The sequence below is a fragment of the Ziziphus jujuba genome, chromosome 6 (genome assembly GCF_031755915.1).
Source record: "Ziziphus jujuba cultivar Dongzao chromosome 6, ASM3175591v1".
NCBI lineage: Eukaryota > Viridiplantae > Streptophyta > Magnoliopsida > Rosales > Rhamnaceae > Ziziphus > Ziziphus jujuba.
The window spans coordinates 13,157,906-13,180,972 of NC_083384.1; the positions used below are offsets into that span (position 1 = coordinate 13,157,906).

General features: G+C 31.8%; 3 protein-coding genes across 10 annotated transcripts; 2 read left to right on the forward strand and 1 right to left on the reverse strand.

The window, feature by feature from the left end:
• Nucleotides 1-1,220: 1,220 nt before the first annotated feature.
• On the forward strand, nucleotides 1,221-1,955 carry LOC132804011 (uncharacterized). Its single transcript, XM_060817888.1, has one exon. The coding sequence runs from the start codon at nucleotides 1,221-1,223 to the stop codon at nucleotides 1,953-1,955; it is 735 nt and encodes a 244-aa protein (XP_060673871.1).
• Nucleotides 1,956-7,931: 5,976 nt separating this feature from the next.
• Nucleotides 7,932-11,193, reverse strand: LOC107428090 (uncharacterized). 8 transcript variants are annotated; one of them, XM_060818593.1, is made up of 6 exons: nucleotides 10,416-11,189; nucleotides 9,819-9,956; nucleotides 9,368-9,610; nucleotides 8,724-8,837; nucleotides 8,585-8,629; nucleotides 7,932-8,259 (listed from the first exon to the last, which is right to left on the reverse strand). In XM_060818593.1, exons 1-6 carry the CDS (start codon nucleotides 10,992-10,994, stop codon nucleotides 8,125-8,127), a joined length of 1,254 nt encoding a protein of 417 aa, XP_060674576.1. In that variant the 5' UTR covers nucleotides 10,995-11,189; the 3' UTR covers nucleotides 7,932-8,124. The 8 variants fall into 8 exon arrangements, with proteins under 8 accessions (XP_060674576.1, XP_060674578.1, XP_060674581.1 ...); XM_060818595.1 differs by having other exon boundaries at nucleotides 9,449-9,610; nucleotides 10,416-11,187; XM_060818598.1 differs by lacking the exon at nucleotides 9,368-9,610 and having other exon boundaries at nucleotides 10,416-11,193.
• Nucleotides 11,194-20,059: 8,866 nt separating this feature from the next.
• On the forward strand, nucleotides 20,060-22,728 carry LOC132804299 (L-type lectin-domain containing receptor kinase S.4-like). Its single transcript, XM_060818493.1, has one exon. It carries the CDS (start codon nucleotides 20,472-20,474, stop codon nucleotides 22,533-22,535), a length of 2,064 nt encoding a protein of 687 aa, XP_060674476.1. The 5' UTR covers nucleotides 20,060-20,471; the 3' UTR covers nucleotides 22,536-22,728.
• The last annotated feature ends 339 nt before the right edge of the window (nucleotides 22,729-23,067 follow it).

Sequence of the window (23,067 nt, forward strand, 5' to 3'; positions counted from 1 at the left end):
ATATACATATACATATATATATATGTTCTTTTGTTGATGTAAAAGATTTTTCAACTTCATGATTTAATTATTTAAATAATATATTGTAGAAAGGTTTTGAAAATACAAAGATCTGTTTAGAAAAAGTGAAAAATAATACAGAGTAGAAAGGAAAAAAAATTGAAGGATTGGGGATTAAAGAGAGATAAAAATGATTGAGATTGAGGAAAGAGAGAGATTATTTTGAAAACAATAAATAATTAGGTAAAAAAATAAATGTCATTTAGATATGATATAAAATATTTAAGGATTTTTTAAAAAGACAAATATGAACCTTTAGATTAGAAAAATTGAAGAAATTAATTTATTTATCAAAAAACCTTATATGAAAATTATCCCCTAAAAATATTTGCTATTCTCATTCAAGATGTTGAATGAGTTTTATATAATTTAAAGATAGATGCATCCTATCATCTGGTGAATATTATACTGGAGTTTTAGTCTTTGGTCTATATAAAACTTGTGGTCAGGGTTGTACATGTTAAGTGGGTCCTGTTCCGTATGAGATCCATAAAAAACCATACGTGATTAAGATTAGATTTTGCTATCAGCATTAAAGTGAATGAAGGACCATCAAAGTAAAAAAATTGAATATAATATCCAAAAAAAAAAAAAAAAAAATCTAGGCGAGAAGTGTGCAAGCGTGAATAAAAATGTTTGGGGATTCATATTGTGCAAGTTATAATTAATTCCCTATCCTCTAAGCTAGCTACAACAACATAGTTGAGAAGTGCTATTAGCCATATATGTCAGCGATTTGGTTTGCATCAATTTGCCTACCAGTCTTGATTGTTACATCTTACCCACTCCCATCAAGTTTCTTAATTTTTAACTTATATGACAAATTAATTAATTCTCTTAATTTTTTGTGAATGCTATTAAACTAATTAAAGGTAAAAGGGTATAGTATTAAACATTCAAAAAACCAAAAATTCAAAAAAAAAAAAAAAACACTTTTTCTCTGGATCACTTTTGTAATTCAAACTATTAGTCAAACGCAGTCAAATTAATTAAATGGTTAACTTTTAACCGTGTAATTAGCATGGACATGGAGATAGATATGGTGCATATATATATATATATATATATATATAATTATAGACATTGTTGGTCGGACTCAGTTGTGATCCTCTCTATTTGGAAAACGTCACGTTGAGCTGAGAAGGCCAGCCTGCAGCGCAATGCAAAGGTATGATTATAATCGCCTTGGAATTCTCGCAAAGCAGCTGTTTCGTTTGGCTGAACTGTTTGTTGCTCTGCAAATCATCTGGTGCACCTACACTCGGCTCCATTATGCCGTCAAAATCTCGGGCGAGTACTTCCGGGAGCTTTTCACCGTCATCGCTAGTCCACTCTTCGCTTTTATCCTCTGTCACGGAATCATCATCTATCTCATTGCCAAATCATCAGCAAGATTCTCTGGCCAACAAAACCAGTCTGCTAACAACGTCGTCGAGGCCCAACTCTACGACTACCGGGAAACCATCCCATATGAAAATAATAATAACAACCAACGCACAAGCTTAATCTATCAATCGAGTCCTACTACTTTCAGCTCCAGTATGACCCCGTCAATAGAAGAGGATATTATGCACGAAGACAAGCAGAACATAATCTCTGAGGTGAGCACCATTAATATTAAAAATTATGAAGTTGACACTGATCATATGGACTCCGATACAGATTCCGGTTATCATCCAAAAGCTTACAAGACAAGGATGCATTCTGAGAAGTTCAATCGAGAGTGTTCTGTGAAGAAACATGAAGAGCTCTGCCCTTCCGAAACGGAAAAGTTCCCGAATGATATGAAGTTGAGTGACGAGGAGTTCAACCGCTCTGTGGACGCCTTCATCGCAAAGCAGTTGAGGTTTCGTCGCCACGAGTCCCTTTCTATCGCGCTTTCAAATCAGAGCTGAAACTTGTAAAGAGATATGCTCAGTACATTTTGTTATGTACGAATAATTATTTGGGGTTATCAGTACAGTTGCCCATCAACTTTTACCTCCATTTATACTTTTCCCTTCAACTTTTACTTTCTTGTTACTTTATCTCTCAACCTCCAATTTCGTTTGAACAGTTGCTATAAAACCTATTTTCCATTAACCTGATGCTAAAAATGTACGTTGATCGCACATACTTAATTCATGTTCAGATCATGCATTCATGTACTTAAGAAAAGATCCAGACCAGAGATACAAAGAACAATGAACAAAAAAAAAAAAAAAAAAAAACACTCAAGTATAAGGTGGTTGGAATTGTACGAAATTGCTTAGAATAGGTGATCTTAGTGGACCTTCGTAGTATACTGCTAAAGAGTAGTCAATTCATTCAAGCTAACTTACAATAAGGCATTATTTAGCACAGAGTTGTTTCTTTAAAATCCTTGTTGAAGGAAAATGACCCTCTATGGTTTTGGTTCCCTCTCTCAATATGTTCTTTTTATAATTATAAATACTGCATATATCTGAACTAATGAGATGATGCAAAAGAAATTGTTAGGAGTAAACCATTTGTATTTTAAATGTCTTGAGTAGTCCCAAATTCTAAAATTTTCTTTCGTTTTATACTGTCCTTAAACAATTAAGAATGTTGTGTCCCTGAATAAGACAAGGGCAAAGATAAATTGCACTATAAATATAGAGTATTTTTTTAAATAAATAATATATTGTACTATATATTATGAATAATACAAGAAGTATCAATTAGTTAATCAATATATCTATAAAAAAAAATATGTGCTCTATTATATTGATAGATTAAATAGTATTTATAATATTGCTATTGTAAATTAAGTAATATAATAAATAATGAAGTCCAACAAAAATTTAAAAAAAAATTGAATAAGAGATAAATAGAGTTTATATGTGGTAAGAATATATATTTATATATATATATATATAGAGGGAGAGAGAGAGAGAGAGAGCTATGCTCAAATCAAGTATTTAATATCAGTGCTAACATCAAAATTTTTTTTTAGTCATTGGATTCCCTCAAGTACTCAGATTTAAAATTATATTTTAACATGATTTATTTTTCTTAAATAAGATTTTAGTACGTCATTAAATTTATATTTGACTATTTTTTTAATTTTAAATCAGAATTCTTAATATAATCTAAAAATTAATAAAGAAAGATTTAATATTAAAACTATTAGGTCATCGTAATATGAGTCTGACTATATATATATATATATATATATATACGTATTCACATTGAACAATTAAATCATTTGTTAACAGAATCGGTCTTTTGTTTTTTGTTTTTTTAGGGGATAAAAAAAACTTAAACATGTTTAGTAATCTTTTTTTTTTTCCATTTTTTTTAAACGGCTTTTTTCTGTTAACACAAGGAGAATGAAAACTTTTCTTTCTTTTTTTTTGAAAAAAAAAATGTTGGGTGATCTAAATTTTGAAGGGTGCAAAGTTTTGTTTGACTGGCTTATGAGTATTGGGCTCATATTTAATGTGTTCAAACGTTGCTGTAACAGTTAATGACTGTATAAGAAAGAAACAAAAAAACCAAAAAAAAAAAAGAAGGTTTTACCGAACAGGTTTGTTTTTTTTTGAAAATAAAATTAAAAACAGAAACTATCATCAAATATATTACTTTAAAAAAAATGAAAAAATAAAAAACAAGAAACAAAAAAACGAACGGTGTTAACAAACAATAAATAAACCAATTTGTTAGCATCAAATATTTATTAAATAATATGTGTTAAAATATTATTAATTAATATATGAATGTAATTTAAAAATAAATAAATACATTTTTAAATGAATAAATAAATGAAAAAAATACTAATTAAATATTATTATATTATAATCGCAATAAATAAATTTAATTAACGTTTTAATAGCTCTAGTATTAATGTTATTGGAGATACGATTAAATCAATTTTAATCAACCGTGAATGAGTCAATAAAATACAAAAATGTTTGGGATTCTTCTTCATTAAGTAAAAGACCCGTACATGGTCACATTGATTAATTTGCACCGATATACGTCATTTTCGATTTTATGTATGCATTCCCGGATGATATCCATCAATTCTGAAAATTGGAGGGCCGTATTTGTACCTCACCCTCTGTTTATTGACTAAGACTACAATGCACATGTTGCATGTTATCCATCAATTCTAAAAATTGTAGGGCTATGTGTGTATCTCACTCTCTGTTTATTGACTATGACTATTTTTCTGGTGTTGACGAGCTCTGCCTGCTTGCTTATAATTAATTAAAATTGTTTTTAATTTTTGTTTTCTTCTTTTTTGTTTCAATTTGTTTTTTATTTTCTACATTTTTAAACATTGCGATGAAGGAATATTTTTGTTTTTAAATTCAAAAATTTGAAATCACTAAGCAAAAAAATAATAATTTTGCCACTGAATTTTCTCTGCAGATTGTTGAATTATTTGGAGTGTGTTTTGATCCACAGTCGTAGTTAATTTATAGTATACAGGAAGATCCAATTATCTATATTCTATTTCTATTGTAATGTGATTTTTTGTTTTGGCATTTTTAAATGTATTATGTAGTCAAAGTTAGGAGAAAATCTTGTATGTAATGGTGGTACTGGGCATTCGATTGTTTTCCAATACATAGAGATGAGTTAGGATTGAGTGGTTCGGCTAGTCTACCTTGTTAAACCAACATATAAGTTTTTTTTTTTTTTAAAATAAATATATATAACATATGTATACATATAAACACATATAAATGAAAATAGGATATCCTAATGGTTTTGGCATAAGTAAGATTCCACTTTTTAACATTTTTAGATTGTTTAAAAAGTTAGAATATAAAATTATTTTTAGAGTGTAAATGATTTTACTATATAAGATCCATTTTTATCCAGATTTTAATATTTCATTTAACTTATTTGTACAATAAAAATATTTTTAAATTTTAGTTTTTAAGTCAATTCAAAAATTAATAACAAAGATATTTCAACAATTTTTCTATCAAAATATTTTGATGAAAGATTGCCTCTCTATATATATATATATATATGTTAAAAAGTATACATGGCTAGTTCTTTAATTAACATATATATCCATCCACTAGAAAAAATGTCCTGCTTTTATATTTTTTGCGTGGTCTCCTTCTTTTTATTTTCTTTCCTTGCTATGTGCTTTGGATCGGCTTTATAAATTAGCTCACACTTGCATTCCCATAACTTACATCGTGGGTTATAAGGGCTGCATGTTTGAAATATTTGTCCAAAAATAGCCTTCTAATTTGAATTTTGATCTTTAACATTCAACGATATTAACTCATTTTGTCATTTTGGAGGCATGATGGGTTGTCTCTTTCTCTCACTTCGTTATTTTCCCACTGTTCCCTGATTTCCTTACACAGGCTTTTATTTCACTGTTATCTATTTATACATACCAACACATGTCCCGAATGGAAAATATTATAATTAATTAATACCCATTCATGAATAGTAAAGTTATGTTGGAAGAAAAAAATCATAAATATTATATAATATGAGTATATTATTCAAGAGCCTCTTTGGAAATATATAATATACTATAATCCGAAACGTTGTTTTAAAGAAAAAATTAACATATCCTGTAAAACACGCTGATATAGATATTAAAAATAAAGTTTATAGGATCTAAAATTTATTTTTGATATTAAATTTTTAATATTGAAAAATTAAAAATTAAAAAATTAGTATATTAAATAAAATAAATTAGTAAATATGAATTCCATTTTTATTGTTCAAATTAAATTAAATACAAATCCACACGATACTTTTCTTTTCTTGTTTTATTTTGATGAAAAGCCCATGCAATGCCTAATGCACAACAAAAGGTAAGACTCTGTAATTCGGTTCTTTTGTAATATCTTTTTGACGGGGAATGTGGCCCAATACCCACCAAAATAGGTTGCTAATTTTTTATATCTGCCCATCTGTTCCTATTTTACCCTTCATTAAAATAAAATATTACTTTTTTCTTTCCTCCTTCCCCGAGAAGCACCATCCCTGCACTGCTTTCCTTCTTTCTTCTTCCCAAACCCATACACAATCCCATTGAACTTTGAAGATAAAAAACTAATGAAATTTTTCTTTCATTTTTTCTTTCATTTTTTACTAGAAAATTCGAGTAAAAAAACATAAAGAAATAAATAAATAAAAACCATTGGCTGGGGCTTTTTTTTTTTTTTTTTTTTTTTTGTCTACTTACTATGCCCACCGATTCTTTTGAAACTTTGGTTGCAATGAGTAATGAGCCGATCCACAACTTTAAAAGCCAAATAGTATAAACTGAACCGAATGGGAGATGGAGCAACAACTGGGATACAACAATGGAAAAATTGACATTGCTCAACAGTTCCTGCCACCACAGTTTTGCTTTTACTTTCGGCTGTGGATCTTTTGCTTTGCAATTTGATTTTTGGCATTCCGAATCTAAATCATTTCAAGGAAAGAGGCCAGTTGATCTGATTACTAGGCTGGCTTTCAACCATGTCGGTGATTACTGATCATGTATATTATTTTCGTTTTATATATTCTTATGAATTAATGGTTTCGAAAACAAAAGGAAAAATAAAAACAAAGAGAAGAAAAGTTGATCTGATTACTATTCTTGAAGAACTCTCCGTTCGTCCCAAGCCGTTTCACCGTTCTCTCTCACTTTCTCTTCCGCTTTTTCTCTTCCTCTTTTTCTTCGTACTCCGCTTTCAGAAAAAATGCGAAAGCTTCTCATTTTAATTTTTATTTCTAAGGATGATTTGGGAATATAAAAAAGTAAGAGGGTAAAACAAAAACTTTTAAAACAACGTGGGTAGATTTTATTAGCCTCCTTCAAACAGGGCTATTGGGCCAAATTCCCCTATGTTTGACCAAAGGCACATCTTTGTTGGTAAGACTTTGGGCCTGTATTTGGATTCCTTTCATGGTTTCGCCCAACAATATGTATGACTAAAGTCAAAAGGGATACCAGGATAGTAGTCAATGGATATTTATCATATTAATTAAGAATTTATTCTACAAAATATATATATATATATATATTAATTAGGAATATAGGATATCAATAGTGCAATCCGTACGTTCTTGCTTATCAACAAATTTAAGGCATCAGTTACTAAATATTCTTTCCTTATTTAATAACTAATCAATTTCTCCTCAACAAATTAGTGCTAGGGCCCAAAAATTCAACTTAATAGAGAGATAATTGGAGAGGTGACAAAATCCTACATTTTTCATTACAAAATTAATAAATCGGAAAAAAAAAAAGAAAAAAAAAAAAGAGGATTATTTTGTGAAAGAATCTTTGAACCAATACAAAATGGGTCATACTACTCCCCCTCCTTGGGATATATAGAGTATTGAAAACTAAATTAAAGTACTAACCAGCAATACACTTTCTTTGAACCTTTCAAGGAACAACTAACATCTCCAAATGAGTTTCACCACGTCAAGGTGACACTCGACCTCTTAAGTTATATCTTCTCCCTTCACATAATATGCACTTGCAAAAAATGATTTTTCCATTTCCAAAGTAATTATGTGGATAAATCATATAATTGGCTACAGCTAATAATTTTATTACTAGCTAGTTAATTTGTAGTGCTAATGAATTCTTATTCATATATTTTTCATGGAAGGATGCAGTTAAATAGTAATAATATATAGTTTACTATAGAGCAAACATTGTAAGTTGAAATGTAGTCAACCATATCTATTAACTTATTGAAAGCAGCATACCATTATATTTCCATAGTAGTAATAAGGCATTGTAGTTTTGTATATTCGTTAGTTAGTTGTACAATTACATTTAGCTATCTGATGTGCATAACTATGTATATCCGTTAGTAAGGCTCACGTTGTTGTATTAGTAATCTTTATCTTTCGCCTCAAGCTGCATATATATGTACTGGTTTGCTTCAATAATAATTAAGCTTTTTCCATAATTATCAACTCTTATAAGTAAATACCGTATTGACTTTATACATATCGTTTACTTAGGATTGCCTTGGCGAATTTGTTGTTGGGCATATATATTTTGCTCCACTACAAATTCAATTGACATAATCAAGCATGAGCACTGCCTCAAACATAGGGATTATCTCATTACCAATGCTGACTGATGACAAGCATCCATCCCATTCGCTTTTGGATGTGGTGCCAGATTCTTTCAGCCTCTTGAGTATGTTTGTCCCAAAGATGCTTGTTAAAGCGCCCTGCTTCATGAATCTCTGTATATGCCTGCGCATTATTGTACAGATATCAATATCATATTTTTTTTTCCATTTCATATATATAAATATATGGATAATATCAATATCAATGTTAGAGCGTGTTAGTGATAGTTGAGTTTGTTAGGCATATCAAATAAACACAAATTTGAAGGGGAAACTAATTGTTTTTGATTTGGTGTTTCTGTTTTTGGTTTTTCTCCCTTGAGTTTGTAGTTAATTGGTTATGCCTAGTAGACTCCAACTACCACTAACACACACTAACAAACATTTGAAAGAAGCATGTTACACACAATTAAGTAGAAACAACTAAAAACCAAAAACCTAAGTATTACCATGGTAACATAGCTCATTCTTGTATTACAAAAGATGCTGTTAGCCTGGCAAATACAGAAATGGACAAAACTGGAAATACTGATGTGAAACTTGGCAAAAAGGCAGCATACTATTGACATTACAGAAGTCCTTTTATACCTTCTCCATATCAAAGAAAGAAAGAACCTCCTTGTAGTTCTCTTGCATACTAGTTGATAGAATCCAAGGGAATTTTGTTAGCATTTTACCAACATTGTTTTCCTTCATGTCAACCTGCATGGAAAATTGGCAGTGATGAAGAAGTTGCCTCAAATCATAAAATCTCCTCTATTATCCAAATCATATACACAAAAGAACTAAAACTAAATCTTACAAGGTGAAGAACTCATACAGGAGAACAGTAAATAGACCTCATCAAAATGAAAAGATAGAGAGAAATGATTAAATTAATGAAAATGAAGTTGTCAATCTGTATTGCTAGTTAGGAAATTCTTTTAGATGCGATGGTTAAGATAAAAGTAAATTTAGACGACATTTTGAGACAGTGAAGTTCGCCTTAATAATCAATATTTAAAACTCAAAGTTCAAAATTCCAATGAGAACAGATATCCACAACTCACAGAGAAAAAGCTGAAGCCAACATTAGTGGAAATGGGATATGTTCTTATTAATTTGAACTGCTTCAGAAATATCAAAACTTAGTAGTAGGGGGCAAATTTGAGATCATCGAGATCAAATATTATTTTAGCATAACTTTAAAAAAATAAATAAATAAATAACAATCATAAAAGAGAATTACTAACCTTCTTGCAAGCCAGAACTCTTCTTTTAATGACTTCGATATCGCAAAAAATAATGGGTGGAAATAATTGAAATATATTTACCATGAATTCTTTGGAGATCCCAATATTCTTAAGAAACTCTTCCATAGCTTTCATATGGGATTCCAGTGGTAACAATAGAAGACGTGGAAATGACTCCACCAGAAAAAGGAAAGAGGTATCTTTGGATACCAACATGTTCAAAACCCCACGCCTTGCTTCAATCTATTGAACATTCACCTAACAGTTACGCAAAATTATCCAGATATACATTCTTATATGTTATGCAATCTACATACGAGATTAAAATAAACCTAGAATAGTATGAAAAACCTACTAAGGTAAAGAAAATTGCAGTTTCACCCACAAAAAAAAAAAAAAAAAAAAAAAAAAAGAACATAGATTATTCAATTTTGGAATAGGTATACCAGACCTTTTCGAAAAATGACAAATTTTGTTGCAAATCTTCACTAATTGGAATTGACAGCTGCATCATCATTTGGTGAGCGTTTTTGCCTACAAGCCCCCTACCATTACTGCCAGAAAAGAATATTTCCTTCATATACTTAACCTGTACAAGCCAAATGCATAATAAGCGACAGATCCGCAACAGATAGAAAGAAAGCATTAGAACCTATATACCATTAGATAATGATGTAGTATCTGAGCTTATTAGCAGAGCATACACCATCACAAAACCAAGTGGGTCATGGCCTAAAATTTATCTCCAATACTGAATATCTCTAAAAGTTTTTAAATTGTCTTACTTAATTAAGCAATTACAAATATTGATTAAATTTGTTCTTCCCTTTTTTTTTTTTTTTCTCTCAAAATAATTTGTACTTACTTATGTTTGGTATTTGAGTACTACCATTAACAACATACTACAATTCCCTGATGGAAATGAAACCATAACTGAAAAATCTCCATAAAAATGCCCTTTTTTTTTCTTCTTCTTTTTTTTTCCCCAAAAAAAAAAATAATAATAATAATAACAATATAGCGAATTCTTTCTTGCTTTTGCTCTTACCTTATCAACAAGACCCGGAAGCGATTCAGCCGAAAGATACCTTGCAACGTTCATAGCCGAAAAGAGACTCAATCCAACAGCACTTTCCAAAAGAGCAGCCTTTCCATTATCACCTTTGTCTTGAGCCAAATATCTCGCCTTCTCCTTAAAGCCCAGCAACTCCAAGTCCAACTCCTTCCCCTGGCTTTTCCAGGAGCTTAAGGTCGTCCAATTCCCAGTCGAATTCATGGAAATGGAGGTGGAATCCTTGTGAGAAACCCCGAATTCTTGAAGAAACTCGGAAAACGCTTCTTGGGCTTCTTCCAAACTCTGTGTAAGAGGTGGAGGAGCATTAGGTGGGTTGGCAAGCAGGAAGAAAAAATGCGGTGGTGATAGGTCTTGAAGGGGAAGTGAAAAAAAAGGGGTTGTGAATATAAAATTGTGGCTTTGGAAGCTGAAGCTGAAGAAAAGTTTTGAAGAGTTTGAGAAGAAGGAAGAGTTTCCAATGTCAGGAGCAGAGGAGGCCTTCAAGGTGAAACTTAAATCGGTTGGTAGGCCGAGGAATTTGAAGGATGATATTATCGACGACGTTATATACATACACACACAAACAACAACAACAACAACAACACACACACACACACACACACACACAAACACTCTCTGTCTCTCTCTCTCTCTCTCTCTTTCTCTCTCTCTCTAAAGCCCTCCTCTCGACTTGTGGTGAAGTGACCCACTCCACTCCGACCTACAGTAAAATGAATAAGTGGTTCTGCATAATTAATTTTATTTCTCTGGGAGCCATCTCTTATGTAAACTAATAGCATCTCCAATTGGCAATTGCCCGTCATTTGGATAAATTCATTATCAAGTTTTAGCATTATTCTTGTATTTTTATTTTATTTATTTTTTGGTGAATGCATTATTCTTGTATTTGGTATCTTCAATATTTGATAATAAATTTGGTACCATGTTAAATTTTTTTGATATTTGGTCATATGACATCAAAGTATATGGACTTTATAATCACTTAAGACATTAATTATTATAATTTCGCTTTTGATTAGAAAAAATGGACCACTGTCATTAAATAAAATCTATAACTTGCTAATCTTATATTTTAGCATTTATCATTTAAAAATCAATACTAAAATTTGATACTAACATTAATATATACTTTAAGAAATTCATATCAATATTAAATTTTAAAAATAATAATGTCAAAATGGTATTTAGGATGCTATAATAATAATTTTTTTTCTCATTAAAGATTAAAAAAAATTAACTGGAAAATTGGGATAACAGTCAAAATGAACAGGACCATTACATAAACTGGTTTCTATAACTCCAAAAACACTTTGATTAAACTTTTTAAAGCTTGCATCTCTAAGACACAGTAGTATAGATGAATTAGTTCCTAATTTGGTTAGGGGTTTGATTCCTATTTGGACTAAGCCTATGTGCATAAATTTATAACCATCTTTTAAATGTTGATTGATGTTTGATTTAGTGAGTAATTGGCAGGTTTCATGATTTTTATTGATTGTGTAAACTTGTTCAACAGTTTTAATATGTGATTCACTTTTAAAGGAGGATAAAGACCAAGTTTTATGATGATAAATGTCACTAGGGGAAACTGGAGGAATATTCCAATCTGGGTTGAGTGATTCATTAGAGGTGAAACTATAATGTTCTTCATTAATTATGTCTGGTATTTGATTTCCATTAAGTGATGACCTAGAGCTAGTACTTAACCTAGAACTAGTAGAAGAATTAGATCTAAATAATCTATCCATTTGCAAGTTTTAATTTTTAAAACTTTATTAATTCAAATTTACTATTGTCATATGATTGCTCTCTTCCCTTGACCTCTCAGACCGCTCCTCTCATGCCTCACCTGGGACTTATTGTTCAGACACGGACCATTTACTGTTCAGCTAGGGACGAACACGAATGACAACAATAAAGTTGGCTTAATAAACCTTTAGAAATTAAAACAAGGAAATGAATGAATTAAGCAGATATAATACTCTACGGGTGCTAAAAGAAGTAGCAAGCATATAGATCGAAACACTTATGGCTCTGATACCAACAAGGGATAGCACCAAGGGAATGAAGAACAGATATGAAAGATATGGAAGAGACAGAGTATAAATATCAATCACTGTTCAATCAACCGACAGAGCACTGTTCAATTACTGTTCAATCAACTATTCACAAGCTTTCCTTTGCCTATATAAAGGAGTCCCATTTTCATTTGTAAATCAAGTTTTTTGCTTTGAAGGTTTTTTACTACTGAAGTTTAAGAGAGAGTTTAGAGAGTTTCTGGCAGATTTCTCCTCTTTTCTCGATCTTTTCTTCTATCCCAAAAAATCTTCTGTAATCAATTTATTTATTCTGAGTGTTGAGTGTTGAGTGCTTGTAACACTTTGGTTCTTCGTAATCAAGTAAGCATTCATATTTATCATTCATTATTCATTTCTCATTTATATTATTTATTTTTCATATATTGCTTGGCTGGTTATACCACCTTCAATATTTTCATTTAATTATTTTATTTTAATCATTTATTTTCATTTAATTATTTATTTTTATTTATTATACTTGGCTGGCTCTGCCGCCTATCTATCTTTAATTTTATTTTGTCATTTTCATTTCCTTCCGCTTCCATATTTATACTCTATCTCTTCCATATCTTTCATATCTGTTCTTCATTCCCTTGGTGCTACCCCTTGTTGGTATCAGAGCCATAAGTGTTCCGATCTATATGCTTGCTACCCCTTCCATATTTATATCTGCTTAATTCATTCATTTCCTTGTTTTAATTTCTAAAGGTTTATTAAGCCAACTTTATTGTTGTCATTCGTGTTCGTCCCTAGCTGAACAGTAAATGGTCCGTGTCTGAACAATAAGTCCCAGGTGAGGCATGAGAGGAGCGGTCTGAGAGGTCAAGGGAAGAGAGCAATCATATGACAATAGTAAATTTGAATTAATAAAGTTTTAAAAATTAAAACTTGCAAATGGATAGATTATTTAGATCTAATTCTTCTACTAGTTCTAGGTTAAGTACTAGCTCTAGGTCATCACTTAATGGAAATCAAATACCAGACATAATTAATGAAGAACATTATAGTTTCACCTCTAATGAATCACTCAACCCAGATTGGAATATTCCTCCAGTTTCCCCTAGTGACATTTATCATCATAAAACTTGGTCTTTATCCTCCTTTAAAAGTGAATCACATATTAAAACTGTTGAACAAGTTTACACAATCAATAAAAATCATGAAACCTGCCAATTACTCACTAAATCAAACATTAATCAACATTTAAAAGATGGTTATAAATTTATGCACATAGGCTTAGTCCAAATAGGAATCAAACCTCTAACCAAATTAGGAACTAATTCATCTATACTACTGTGTCTTAGAGATGCAAGCTTTAAAAAGTTTAATCAAAGTGTTTTTGGAGTTATAGAAACCAGTTTATGTAATGGTCCTGTTCATTTTGACTGTTATCCCAATTTTCCAATTAGTTTAACAGACCCATGCATATTAAAAGTCTTAACTCTTAATTTAAAAACTTCGGGTTATCACTTCGACGAAAGTTGACATGAGAAAAAAAATTATTATTTAGGTTGGAATAATTTATAGTATTTTATTTCTCTCTCTCCTTGGCCCAAGACAATTGAATTGAGCCAGCCTGCTATTGGTTTGGGCTTGTCCATTACATAGTATAGTCTTTAGATATTAGTATTTTTTATTTTTATTTTTTTTTTGGGGAAAATATAAAAATTACCACCCAAAATGGAAAAAAAAAAAAAAAAAAAAAAAGTCGACCTCTTTTATTTTCAATAATTTTGCACACGTTTCACTTTTACTACCCAACAAATTAACCAAATTATATTTATTATATTACCTAAATCAATCCACAAATATGAGTTTAATTTGGAGCCTTCATTGTCTTCAATAATATATATTTGTAGCTTAGTGAATTTCTTTTACTTTAAAGATAATCTTCATTATTTTTATTGTAAATGGTTACAGAAAAATATGAAAAAGAACAAAAAAAATAAAAGTAAATGTTAATCCAATATTGAAGATGACATTCTCTGCTTCCATTGGAAATGAATCTCGACCATGGGGCAGAGTATATTTTGGTTGGGGAGGGGGATGTAGACAAAAGAAAAAGTAAAACTATCCAACCCCATGAAAGGGGTTCCTTTACCCTATCCTCTTCCCATAAAAAGGAACTCCTCCCTAGTAAAGTAGGATGGTCTTACTTAAATTAGTAGACAAAAAATGTAAAACTATCCAACCCAATGAAAGGGGTCCCTTTACCCTATTCCTTTCCCATAAAAAGGAACCCCTCCCTAATAAGGTGGGATGATCTTACTTAAATTTGTTATCATCTTGCTCTTTTCTCATGGAAAGAGCACCTTTCGCAATGAAGATGAGATAATATTGCTTGATTTTGTCTATATTTCGCCCCCAATTACATACCCCACCCCATAATATGGGGCTTCTCCTAACGAGGAGGAGGTGTGTTATTTTCAATCTTGATTTGACATTTTTTATAATTTTTATAATTTTATTTTTTCATATTTCACTCATTTTTTTTTTCATAGTTTTCTCCATCCATTTACATGTAAAAATAAAAATTATCATAAAAAGTAAGGGGGGTATGTAGACTAAAAAAGTAAAACTATCCAACCCCATGAAAGGGGTCTCTTTACCCTACCCCTTTCCCATAAAAAGGAACTCCTCCCTAATAAAGTGTGATGGTCTTATTTAAATTTATTTACATCTCGCTCTTTTTCCATGGAAAGAGCACCTTTCACAATGGAGATGGGATAATATTGCTTGATTTTGTTTATATCTCGCCCCCAATTACACACTCCACTCTATAATAGGGGCCTTTTTCTAATAGGGATGAGGTGTGTTATTTTCAATCTTGATTTGATATTTTTTATGATTTTTCTTTATTTTATTTTTTTCATATTTCACTCATTCTTTTTCATAGTTTTCTCCATCCATTTACATGTAAAAATGAAAATTATCATTAAAGTAAGGGGGGGATGTAGACAAAAAATGTAAAACTATCCAACCCCATGAAAGGGGTCTCTTTACCCTATCCTTTTCCCATAAAAAAGAATTCCTCCCTAATAAAGTGAAATGGTCTTACTTAAATTTGTTTACATCTCGCTCTTTTTCCATGAAAAGAGCACCTTTCACAATGGAGATGGGATAATATTGCTTGATTTTTTTTTTCTATATCTCACCCCTAATTACACGCTCCACTCTATAATAGGGGCCTTCTTTTAATGGGGACGAGGTGTGTTATTTTCAATCTTGATTTGACATTTTTTATGATTTTTCTTTATTTTATTTTTTTCATATTTCACTCATTCTTTTTCATAATTTTGTCCATTCATTTACATATAAAAATAAAAATTATCATAAAAGTAAGGAGGATGTAGACAAAAAAAATAAAACTATCCATCCCCATGAAAGGGGTCCTTTTACCCTATCCCTTTTCCATAAAAAGGAATTCCTCCCTATTAAAGTGGAATGATCTTACTTAAATTTGTTTACATCTAACTCTTTTTCCATGGAAAAAGCACCTTTCACAATGGAGATGGGATAATATTACTTGATTTTGTCTATATCTTGCCCCCAATTACACACTCCACTCTATAATAGGGCCTTCTTATAAAGGGATGAGATATGTTATTTTCAATCTTGATTTGACATTTTTTATGATTTTTCTTTATTATTTTTTTTTTTTCATATTTCACTCAGTTTTTTTCATTGTTTTCACCATCCATTTATATATAAAGTTGAAAATTATCATAAAAGTAAAAAAAAAAAAAATTATATAGATATATATGTATAGTAATATTATTCACTAAATAGTACATAAAACATCTTAAGGACTATTAATCAGAAATCATAGTAAACCTACAAGTGATCATATCCATTATGTTGTTAAATTTTGTGACCAAGTTCGGCAATAATTTTGACTGCAAAACAAATCGATGTTTTATAGGTTCATTTGGATAACATAATGAGAGTATTTTGGGTAATTTATTAGATAGGACAAGTGAAAGGTGAGCAAAATTATTGAAAGAGAGATGCACGTTTTTCTTTATTTTGGCTGAGGAGTTGGTATTATTGTGTTTTCCTTTAATTCTTTTTCTTTTTTTTCTTTTTCTTTTTTTTTGTATGCGTTTAACAAAGCATTGGTAATAATTATCAAATAAAGTTGCCTCATTTGATAAATCATTAATATTTATAATTGGAAATTATGAACTCATAGGTTGGTAAGACTAATGGAGAATAGGAAAATATTTAAATGATAAAAATAAAAATAAAAAACATAGATAATAATTGATTCTTCGTTATTACAAAGTTTATTAATGCCTACGATATATTTGTCTTTAAAATAAGTTAATGTTAATTTAATTTTCTTCTTTCTAGCCACAAACTTTATTGTTAATAGTGACTCAGGAAAGTAATCTCTTTGGTTACAGTTGTGGCTAAGAATTTTGTAATTTATTTTCAATTTTATAATCTCTTTGGTTAAAACCACTTTTTATTTAAAAAAAAAAAAATCTTGATTATAAAGAAGATGTTCTTGATGTTAAATAGGTTTTGGAATTGGAAACCGAACATTAATTAGAAGTAGATGAGGCAGTAGTGGTAACTATGACGATATAATAATTTCAACAAATTAAGTAAAAAAAATGTGTGATGAAATTGTAAAAACCAATTGATGACCTGTCAACATCAAGGAGTTCATGTTTCTGTGGGCCCTAATGATCCCCTAATGATCCTAATGACCTATTGGTCTTTGAGGCCGCTTCCACAAAACAGAAAACCAGAGGGCTACTTCATGATGCTCTCTTTTGCTTGCTTAGAACTTAAGTAGCCAACCGAACCGTGATGATGTTGATGGTTCAGACACCATCAAGCTGATCAATATATCCATGGCCAAATTTGAACCATACCGAATTTGCCGTGAAATAGATTTAAGGTGTTGAGCATTATGACATTGCGAACCCAAATTGAAAAATGCATTTGACATATAGAGAGAGTTGATATTTTACACACAGAGACACCCCCACAAAAAAAGAAAAAAATAAAAAAGAAACCAGCACACTTGCACAACCTATTACACAAGAAAGCAAAAACTACACTGAGTATTAGACAACCAGCTCAACTAACACAAACATATACCAAATCTTCCTAGTGAAAATCAAAACAGAAAAAAAAAAAAAAAAAAAGGCATATTGCTATAATCTTTTATGTGCATTTATTAAATTATAGATTGTTTGTATCATTATTTTAGTGCTTTACACTGTATATCCTGCTGAAGCTTTAATATATTTTGTTTGTATCATCAATATCCCCATAATTAATTTTAGATACTCCCGTGCCTATAGAAAAATAAAATGGAAAAAGAAAGCACCCCCCTGCCATGCATATAAAAAGCTGCTCATGCATTTATAGCTGGCCCAAACTCCACTAATTCGAACCTTTTTTTTTTTTTTTTTGGGTGAATCCATTATTCGACCCTAAATATATATTTTCTGTAGGTCGGTGGTCCAAATAAAACACGAGGTACAGCTTTCAAATATATACGCGGCATAAAGGCTGAATGGGTTTTTTTTTTTTTTTTTGACAATATTTTTTGAAAAAAAAGCTAAATGTTAAATGTTCATTGTTATGGGGAATTATACGTTGAAAATGTGCTTTCTCATAGTTCCAGTAGCGAATTAAACGTGCTTTTCTCTTCTTATTATTAATGATTTTTGAGAAGGAATTAAACGTGCTTTTTGGTTAAAACGCACTAGTGTTCATAATTCTTATTTTGTTTTAAGATATTAACAATTTAAAGTATTGAAATAGATATAAGAATAGAAGAAAACACACTTAATTTCACATATAAGATTGATTAGCTTCTTCTTTTTTCCTTGTTGTTTCGAAGTGAGATTGATTACATGTGGATAAAGATTATAAAGTAGTGAATCATTATTGGGTAGGCCTGACATTAGTGAAAGCAAATGACCACTAGCCAGAACCTCTAGCTCAAAAATGAAATTAAATGTAATAAAAAAGATTACAGACAGAATTGTATGAACTATGAAATGTGTATGGTTATAACACTTAGTGGAAGTGCATGAATATTGAACGTTGGTCTGATAAAGGAACAATAATTTTCTTTCAAAAAAAAAAAGAAAAAAAGAAAAAACAGAAAAAATAATTTGAGAAAGGAGAGATAATATAATTTGGTAGGTCAAGTGCTAACATAGAATAGTTTGGAAGATAAAATATTATTATTGGAAAAAAAATGTAAAAAAATAATATTAGCAAAGGGTTTGGATTCAGTTTGATTGCTAACGTGGTTAAAAAAATTGTGAAAAAAGCATAACTATAATACTAAAAGATGAAAGTAAATAATTATATTTTTCATAACGCAAACCAAAGAGGATATATTTTTTTTTCTTTCATAAAAATTACCATTTCCACTTGACTAAAGTTTTCTTCTTTATTTTTTTATTTTTTCCCTCAGTTTTTTTACTACCCACAGAATAAAAGCATTGCCAGCATTAGGTGGTTCAGTTATTATTTTAATAGAAGTAGTGTTTGTTATTATATATATAAACTCATAATTAGTTTTGCCTTCAAGCCAAGTTACATCTCTCTCCACATTTTTATTATAAATTAAAAGCAAGTGGGATTTTTTTTTTTTTTGGGGATAAATTAAAGCTGGTGGGATATGAAGTTATGGTCCATTATCTTTTTATAAAATAATTTCACATTTTCAAAAGCACAAGACTTAAATATTTCTGCTTAGTGGTTGACACTGGTGACCGTCTTCTTGACATGGAAAAGAAAAGATTCCTTTCCACCTCCAATAATGGCAACACTTTCGTTGGGCATTTTTATTTTTTTATTTTATATATATATATATATATTTTCTAAATATTCCAGTTTAATCTCGATTTGGACCATAGTTTTATTGCTTACATGGTGAAGCAACATTATAATCATTGAAGCCAAATAAACATATATATCCTTTTGATAAACTAATATTTTATTAGATTTGGAATAATATAACCTCTGACGTTTATGCTTTAAATATTTGCTTAATTAGTTTTTTTTTTTTTTAAATCTATTATGGCCAAACCATGTTCATTTTCTAGCTAAAATCCAAACCATTTTAAGAATTTGATTAGTGAATGGAATTTGTATTGTCACTTCAACTGTTGTGGGGACATCGAAACCATATTAATTGACCAAACGCCAACACTACATTGCAACGTAGCAAGGAACTTAAAGGTGGCAGAAAAGAGTGGGTCGGTGATACCCTTATTTTATTTTTTTTTATTTGGGTACTTTTGTCTTGTTTTCTGTTTATTACAGTTGCATTCGTTGTTTTCGAATTTTATTTTTGATATTTTGCTCTCCAAATTTAAATTCTTGGTTCATTATAATCCTTAAACTATTTGTTAACTCCGATTTTGTAATTTGGTTATGGTATTTTTATGGTAATGAAAAACTTCTATTTAGTCATGACCATTAAGTTACCGTATGGACATAAAGCCACCTGCAGGTGTAAATATATAATATATATATATATACACGCGTCAAAGACAGAGAAGTGTCATTTGGTTTATTGGGTCAGCATGAAGCACTCATTCTTTTGTTCCTTGTGATTTTCAAGACTTTGAGGTCTATCTGGTCTGCCACTAAACCGGCTCAGTTTTGCTGCGAATCAGCACCTCTGGATAACATGACGAGGTTTGCTTCCATGTACTGTTCTGCTTTTTTACTGTCTCACTCATCAGAAAACAGGTGAGAGCATGTGACTGTTTTTAATTGGTCCCAAAAATCATCATCTCTACAATTCTCACAAAAACCAAAAAAACCCACCTCTTCCTCCATCAAACCTCTCCCTCACCAACCTCGATTTGTTCAACAAAACTGACCCACTAATAATACACTCTGTGCTTTTCAAATCTTTCCAATCGTTTTCAAATTCTTCTAAGCTATTAATTTTTTCTGTCTTAGCATGGCAAATATTCTCCGTATTTTCTCTGTTATTTTCTTGCTAGCAATCCCTGTTTCATCCCAGGTAAGTGAGCTCATCTATGCCGGATTCAAAGATGCGGGAACAAATATAACATTAAACGGAGTTGCAGAGATTCAGAAAAATGGGATTTTGAGATTAACCAACGACACCAGTAGATTAATGGGTCATGGAATTTATAGCTCTCCGTTTAAGTTTAAGGACTCAACGACCGGTAAAGCTTTTTCTTTCTCTACCTCTTTCGCTTTCGTTGTAGTCCCTGAGTACCCAAAGCTCGGTGGCCATGGCTTGGCTTTCACAATAGCACCGTCTAAGGATCTCAAAGCTCTTCCGAGCCAGTATCTTGGTCTCCTAAATGCCAGCGATGTCGGAAACTTCTCCAACCATGTCTTCGCCGTCGAGTTCGATACGGTTCAAGATTTCGAATTCGGAGATATTAACGATAACCATGTCGGAATCGATATCAATAGCTTGAAGTCTAATCTTTCCGATGTCGCAGCGTATTACACAGAGGATTCTGGGAAACAGAATCTGAGTTTAAAAAGTGGGAAAGCTATTCAAGCTTGGATTGATTACGATTCGGTTCAAAATGTCCTCAATGTTACGATTTCTCCATCTTCGAAGAAACCCAGAAATCCCCTTTTGTCATTTCATGTAGATCTTTCTCCGATTCTGAATGAGTTTATGTATGTGGGTTTTTCTGCTTCAACGGGCTTGCTTGCCAGCTCTCATTATGTACTAGGTTGGAGTTTCAAGGTAAATGGACAAGCTCAAGCTCTCGATTTGGCTTCGCTTCCTTCACTTCCAGGCCCAAAGAAAAAACACACAGGTCTAGCGGTGGCAATTTCAGTTTCCGTAGTTATTTTCGTAATTTCTTCAATCTCGCTCGCCGTTTATCTATACCTGAAGATGAGAAACGCCGATCCAATCGAAGATTGGGAGCTAGAACTGGGCCCACATCGATACTCTTATCAAGAACTGAAAAAGGCCACGAAGAATTTCAGAGACAAAGAGCTTCTCGGCTATGGAGGATTCGGTCGGGTATACAAAGGAACACTCCCGGAATCGAAAACCCAAGTCGCGATTAAACGAATCTCACAGGATTCGAAACAGGGTCTCCGAGAATTCGTAGCGGAAATCGCAAGCATTGGTCGGCTCCGCCATAGGAATCTGGTTCAGCTTTTGGGTTGGTGTCGTCTCAGGGGAGATCTGCTTCTGGTCTACGATTTCATGGCCAATGGAAGCCTCGACAAATTCCTCTTCGACGAACCCAAAACGATTTTGGATTGGGAACAGAGATTCAAGATCATAAAGGGTGTTGCTTCTGGGCTTTTGTATCTTCACGAAGGCTATGAACAGGTCGTGATTCATCGGGATGTGAAGGCAAGCAATGTACTCCTCGACAGTGAGCTCAACGGAAGGCTTGGCGATTTCGGGCTAGCCCGACTGCACGAACACGGGTCGAACCTGACCACGACCCGGGTCGTTGGCACTTTGGGCTATCTCGCACCGGAGACGCCCCGAACCGGAAAAGCCACAACGGCCTCCGACGTTTACGCGTTCGGAGCACTTTTGTTGGAAGTGGCATGTGGACGGAGGCCCATTGAGCCGAAAGCGGTTCCGGAAGAGTTAGTCCTGGTGGATTGGGTGTGGGCCCAGTATAGGGAAGGCAAGTTACTCGATGTGGTGGACCCCAGGCTAGAAGGACGGTTCCATGAGGATCAGATAGTGATGGTGTTGAAATTGGGTCTATTTTGTTCTAACAACGAACCGATGGCCCGGCCCAGTATGAGGGAGGTGGTTAGGTGTTTGGATGGTGAGATTGGTGTATCAGAGGAGTTGAGAATTCATGGTGGAATGGAGAGAGGGAAGGTTGGACACGTGGAGGGTTTTGATGATTTCGTGCACTCATTTGCTTCTTCTTCTTCTTCTGATAAGATGAGCAACCCGTACTCTTTTACTGGGAATAGAGAAATGGATGCTAGTTTTGCTTCCCTTTCTGCTTCTTCTCTTTCTCTTCTACAGGGTAGAGGGGAAACCAGATAGAGATTTGTGATTATCCATTTTCTTTTTCTTTTTTTTTTTTTTGGTCTTAGTATTGAAATTTGCTTTTCGTTTGGTTTGAAGATGCAAGAAAAAAATAATAATAATAATTAACACGAAATCTACCCAAATTACAACAGTTTGTACTTTTATGTGAAGCAATTAATACAATTGAAATAGTTCAATGACTATAGAATTTGTCTCTATGTACGTATATATTCACGTCAAATTCATTTTCAGCCAATTTGATGCTTGTAATTTGTTTTTATAACAAATTATCTATTTTGTAAACTATCTAAAATCATCTTAAATTATTCGAATTCATATTTTTATAGACATAAATAAAATGCCTCTTATTGGAGTTAACTCTTTGTCAATTTATGCTTATAATTAAGTTGTAATCCATTGCATGGTGACTATGAACTATCTACATCCTCAAATAGTGTGCTATAGGAGATGACAGGCATAGTAAAAAAATAAATAAATAAATAAAATTTACACCTGAAAATATTCCATTTATATCAAGTTTAGAGCA